The 6,493-nt window shown below is 33.1% G+C and overlaps 1 protein-coding gene across 1 annotated transcript; it reads left to right on the top strand.

Moving 5' to 3' along the window:
- The first annotated feature begins 4,278 nt into the window (after positions 1–4,278).
- LOC117704313 (olfactory receptor 5T18-like) lies at positions 4,279–6,282 on the top strand. Its single transcript, XM_034496420.2, has one exon. The coding sequence runs from the start codon at positions 5,157–5,159 to the stop codon at positions 6,090–6,092; it is 936 nt and encodes a 311-aa protein (XP_034352311.1). The 5' UTR covers positions 4,279–5,156; the 3' UTR covers positions 6,093–6,282.
- The last annotated feature ends 211 nt before the right edge of the window (positions 6,283–6,493 follow it).

The raw sequence follows: 6,493 nt of genomic DNA, 5'->3' as shown, positions 1-6,493 counted from the left end.
TTCATCCCTCCCCTTGTAGCTGCATATAAAGTGGAACAGAGACTGAAGGAAAGCCCATCCAGTGACTGGCCCAACTTGAAATCCAACCCATGGGCAGCCACCAAACCCTGACATTATTATTGATGTGTTGTGCTGATGAGAGCCTAGTATGGCTGTCCTCTGAGAGGTTCTACCTATAGCTGACTGAGAAAGATGCATATACTTACAAACAACCGTTGGACTGATGTTGGGAACCTTATGGAAGTATTAGAGGAAAGATTGAAGGAGCTGAAGGGAATTGCAACCCCAAAGGAATAACTACCCTATCAACTAACCCAGACCACTCCTTGCTCCCAGAGACTAAGTCATCAACCAAAGAGAATCAGTGGCCTGGTCCATGGCCACTGGAACATATGTAGCAGAGGACTACCTTGTCTGGCTTCAGTGATAAAGGATGATCCTAATTCTATAAAAACTTGATGCCCCAGGGAAGGGGAATGTTGGCGATGTGTGAGGTTTGGGGCGGGCAGGTGGGTAGATGAGGGAGCATCCTTTCAGATGATTTTAGCATGTGTCAAGTTAACATAAGCACAACAAAACAAAACAAAAAACACAAAAATAAAACTACCCAATACAGTTTATATCCACATAAATCATGGACACAGTTACTACACTATCTTCATTTGCACTTACTAAAAGCTATAATGGGGACCTGGCTTAGTGGCTAAACATTTGCTAAGGTACATATAGTATGCTTCATGGGAGCACATACATATATGTTTATGAGGAAGCATATAGGTATGTCTGCAAGTATGCATAGTACTTCAGATGAGTAGACTAAAAGTTAGGATCATAATCCTTCACATACTAAGCTTTAAAAAGTCTTAAGGAGTATTAAATTGTTTTTGTCTACTCAATATTTCTAGCATTATTATTTATTTGTTTTTGTTTTACAAGACAGGGTTCATCTGTGTAGACTTTGGTTTTCATAGAACTTTTCCTAAAAACCAGGCTGGCCTTGAACTCAGTAATGATCTGCCTTCCTCTGTCTCTTAAGTTATGTGATTAAAAGATTGTGTCATCACAGTCTAGGAACTGGCATTTTATTTTCCTTTTACGTTGAAGAAATATTTCTCTGATATTCTCAAATTTTAGTTTCTGTTCATTTTAAAATAGCAGTTTAAATTGGGTAGAATGTAAAGGTTCTGAGTGACTCTTGTCATCTTGGCTTTCCTTTGCAAGGAAGGTGATTACATGTTAATATAGTTCATAATAATCCCTGATCTATTGCAGTATAAACAGCCTAGACCATGACCATGCACCATGAAACAAATTATGACTCACTTATCCAATCTATATTGTAAAATTTTAGTTTTACACTTTTTAAGATTTCTTATTCCATACTAAAATATTTATTTTCTTAGTTTGCCATTTTTGATAATTGTTTTCTTTTTTGAGCTATGACTTATCTGCATGTGGTATATTGTTTTCCAACCACTTACCCTTTTCTATTGCCAAATTATCACATCACTTAATGAAGTAGAATATAATTAGAACTATTCCTTCCCAGGAGAATTTCCTGTAGGTTTCATGGCAAAGTCAGCAAATATAAACAATCTCAGAGAACCATATTTGTCCTTCAATTAAACCTGAATTTGATCTTCCACAGGTATAATACATTTTTAGGCCTAGACGTAGAAAATTTTAGGAAACCTATAATTCAATATAAAATATGCTATTGTGTACTTAACAGTTTTATTATTAAATATCAAGGATAAATATGAATTAGCTTTTATTGAAATGGTGACTATGATGCATTTACTAAAATCTTGTTTATGCAGAACTCTACCTAAGTGAATGTGAGTACATGTGGAAAACCTACAAGGAATTTTTTAAATGTATAATTTATGCTTATAGTGTTAAATAGGATATATGCTTTATTTTTATGATGAAGTAGGATACCATGTTGAATCATAATCAGTGAGGTAACTTGCCACAAGAAGAGAAAACAGATTCACCTGAGATATTTTTGGAGACAGCATTTGATATAATGCAAAAACCAGGTTTTTCTAGTTAGATACACAAATTTGAAGTCACTCCGATTACTTCTGATTCCATGCTATTTTGTTTTGTTTCTCCACAATAGGCGGTGTTGAAAATGTTCCATATAGAACAGCAATTGTGGTCTGAGTTCAGATAATGTATAATTGTCGAAAGATCAAGTAATGCAGTGAGACATGAGCTTGAAGCTCAGGCCTTGAGCTATGTGCAAAATCAATATAGAAGCCATTCCTGTCCTAAGTGTTTAGATGTTCTCCTAATTTCTCCTTCCCTTTGCAAGCTGTGTGAGTTAACATCAAGCATAAAATTCTGACATTCTGGACAGATCTGCTCAAACAATCTGTAGCAACACTAACCAAAATAATAGTAATGAAAATATTTGGAAACTTCCATCTTAATTCAAATTATGTTAAGTGGAATTTTATATTTATTTAACAAGTTTATCCATTATTATTTTTCTTCTGAATTACTGTCATTTTCTATTTACTACCATAATATTTTACTCTAGAAAAGTGTGTGTATTAGTAACACACAGCACATATCCTCCCTTGGGATCATCTAGTGGTATAAAATGAAAAAAAGTGAATTGATCTAAAATTATAACAATGATCATTAGAGTTCTTGGAGAAAATAAAATGTTGGGTGATAGGAGGCTGAATTTTATTAACATGCACTGTATGTTTACACAGGGGATAGCCCAGGAACTATTATAAGAAGATTCTCATGTGAAATAAAGTTCTTAATATCATAGGACTCTTCTAAAACTTTTGTATCTGAAAGGATAAAAACCAATAATATATAGCAAATATAACTATAACACATTATACATTTTTCATTATTGCCATATTATGCAATATTCAAAACTGCTATATATTTTTTAGATTGTGGGAGAATAAAGCTGAAAAGAGAATATAGGAACATAATCAAGGGTTAGAGATGTCTTCGTGATAAAGCTGCTTCCCATGACCCATGTCAAACTGGGTTCAACCCTAGAATCCAGGTGATGTACAGCCTACCCACTGACATCTCTCTGAATGTACCACAAACATATACACACAAAATAAATATAATTAGGATGAATATAATCAAATTATTACAGAGACAACTGAATTATGTTATGAAAGGGTAAGTTGTGAATCTACAATACAAATATTTCCCATGTTGATAAATATGAAAAGAGAGGTTGGCTGCAATAACAGCTAAATTGTAGATCACTTGCTTAGTATATATAAAGTTACACAATATGATAAGAGTAGAAAATTAAAAAAAACTTGTGTTAAAATGTTCTGGTAATATGTGTATTAAATTGTTCTGATAATAAAAACTTGTGACCTAATATTTTAAAATAAAAACTATGAAAAATGATTAAATAGGTATTAATCCTGCTGTACAAACTTACATTTTAAAAGAAATTATATTATATATATATTTATCTTTGAATATTTAACTACTTAACCTGGATATATTCAGTCTTATTTTAATGAAGAAAACTCTTTGTGTGTGTGGGGGTGGGGGATGAAATCTTAATAGCACACAGGCTTTTAAATGATAAAGTTCTATGATGCTTAAGACATGTCAGATTCAAATTAATTTTCAGATCTGGAACTTGAAATGTCATGTTGTTTCTGAGGCATGATTTCTTTGGGCTCAATTTTCTACATAAAAATCATAATCACCTTAAATTGTATCCACTTTATCTTGCTCAAAAATAACTTGTCTCTTATTCTGTTTTCTCAAAGGATAATACATAAAAGTACAACTGATCTTTTTTGTTTGAAATATTTTAAATTTAACTTATATTTGCCACAGATAGTCATAATTTGTGAAATTGAAACATATTTGAGCCTTGTTCTTTTTATCAATTCTTTTTTTAACATTAGTTACTCTTGTCTCCAAGTCACTACTTACATGCTACCATAATACTTTTCAGTATATAGACAGTACTTTCAGGCAACCTGGAATTCTGTGTCCCAGAGCTTATTGATATGTGGCTTCATTCTTTTTTCATTAATTAATATCAAGACCTCTTCTAACATAGATGACACCAATAGTTTGAGACAAGTCTTTGTTATGTCTAACTAATTTATTATATCTGGTAACAGAAAATGTACCAAGAATTTAAGAAGTTTGATATGTTTTCATGTAATCATCATGTTTCATTTTCTACTCTAATTGTTTATAAATTCTTTAATCCATTAATTTATATAAAATACATGTATTTTTTGTATTTTTAGGGGAATGAGTTATGAATGTGGCAAAGTATGTGGAGATCAGAGGAAAACGAAGTTTTTTCTTCTTTCCTTGCAGCATATGAATTTTCAGGAATTAAACCCAGGTTTTCAGTTTGGCTGTAAAGACTTTATTCTGTGAGCCATCTCACCAGCTACCAAATTTATTAACATATTAAATAATATCTAAGATAGATAACATAATTTTAAAATACTATGTACAATATTATTATGTATGATTCTTTTTTCTGTATCATCTTATTTCAGCATGTTGTATAACTAAAATAGATTTTTACAACAGTGTTCTTAATTTGTTTTCCCTCTACATTTATACTTATGTTGTAAAATCAACATCACATTCTATAGGAAAGAAGATTATAGCAAATCATTTTACCAAATAGCTGAAAGAACTACACTGGAATTCTGTGCACTTTTACTAATAGAAATTTTGATTATCTGAAATGTCAGAGAAACTTTTACTTTCACAGTTTGTTTCCTTGCTTATTTTGACAGTCTCATGTGCTTCAAACTATTCTCATAATTGTAAGGACGACTTTTAGTTTCTGACAGTCTACCACCTCCCCAGTGTATACTGCTACTCTTTATTTTCAACTTAGATTTTAATTGAATTTAAAATGAAAATAAGTAATTGAATGCAGGAATGAACTGACTGTTAAGAGATGATGTCTTTAAGCATAGCATGAGTTCACCGGAACATGAACACATACCTTCCATTAGATTCTATATTTGCACTTGGGCATTTATACCATCAGTTGATAAATGGAAGGGGACAGGTCCTTCTTTGACTCCAGGAATCTTTGCTATTTTCTTGGTAGTATTAATAGTTACCTTCTGAATGACTTTAAAATGGTTGTCTGAGATTTCATCATGGAGAATGTCACTGGTATGCCTCTTTTCATTCTGAGAGGCCTCACAGACAATGCTGAACTTCAGATAATTCTTTTTTTCCTATTTCTAATGATTTATCTTTTCACACTCTTGGGAAACATGGGACTGATTGCAGTAGTCATTGGGGATCCTCAGCTCCACAACCCAATGTACTATTTTCTAGGTGTTTTATCATTCATAGATGCTTGCTTTTCTACCATAATCACCCAAAAAATGTTAACAGATTTTATGTCAAAGAGGAAAGTCATTTCATTCCTTGGATGTGCAGCACAGATGTTTCTTGCTGTTAGCTGTGGAACCACCGAGTGTTTTCTCTTGGCTGCAATGGCTTACGACCGCTATGTAGCTATTTACAACCCACTTCTATATGCAGTGAGCATGTCACCCAGAGTCTACATGTCCCTCATTATTGCCTCCAGTGTTGGTGGTATTCTGCATGCATCTATTCATACAGCAGCCACTGCTAGCCTATCTTTTTGTGGCTCCAATGAAATTAAGCATTTTTTCTGTGATATTCCCCCTCTACTGGCCATTTCTTGTTCTGACACTAAAATAAATGAGCTTCTACTCTTCATCTTTGTGAGCTCCATTGAGATAGTCACTATCTTGATCATCATCATCTCTTACAGTTTCATCCTGTTTGCCATTTTGAAGATGCATTCTTCTGAGGGGAGGCAAAAAGTGTTCTCTACATGTGGCTCTCACCTCACTGGTGTGTCCATATATTATGGAACAATCCTCTTCATGTATATGAGACCAAGTTCCAGCTATGCATTGGAGCATGACATGATCATGTCCACATTTTATGCCATTGTGATTCCCATGCTGAATCCCATCATCTATAGTCTCAGAAACAGAGATGTGAAAGAGGCAATGAAAAGACTTTTAGGAAAAGTGTTTATGTTCATAAAATAAAACTTTTACTTTAACTCCTCAATAAAACAAAGATTTAGTTTTAGTGTCTTCTTATCACTGTTTATGATTGAAATTTCTTATTGAAGTTCAATTGAGTTTTTTATTCTGTTCCTTGACTATTTGCATCTATTGTATTGTTAGTTCCTCAACCTAAAACTGACCTGAATACTTACATGTAATTCTAATGGTACAAAAGTAAAAAGAAGGAGGGGGGATAGGATGGGGTTCTAGGGAGGGGAAGTGGGGAAAGGGGATGACATCTAAAATGTAAATAAATAAAATATCCAATAAAAAAAAGATTTTAAAGATCAAAATCAAGTCTAAATAGATGAAACACCTCAAAATAAAACCATACACATTGACCTGGATAGAAAAGAAAGGGGGACTAGCCACATGCCTAT

This window comes from Arvicanthis niloticus, chromosome 2 (assembly GCF_011762505.2).
Source record: "Arvicanthis niloticus isolate mArvNil1 chromosome 2, mArvNil1.pat.X, whole genome shotgun sequence".
Classification (NCBI taxonomy): Eukaryota; Metazoa; Chordata; class Mammalia; order Rodentia; family Muridae; genus Arvicanthis; species Arvicanthis niloticus.
Note: the sequence above shows the minus strand (reverse complement) of the source record. Positions and strands in the feature narration are given on the sequence as shown.

Excerpts from the sequence above, each read along its gene's own strand:
- LOC117704313 (XM_034496420.2), top strand. The coding sequence starts at position 5,157 with ATGGAGAATGTCACTGGTATGCCTCTTTTCATTCTGAGAGGCCTCACA.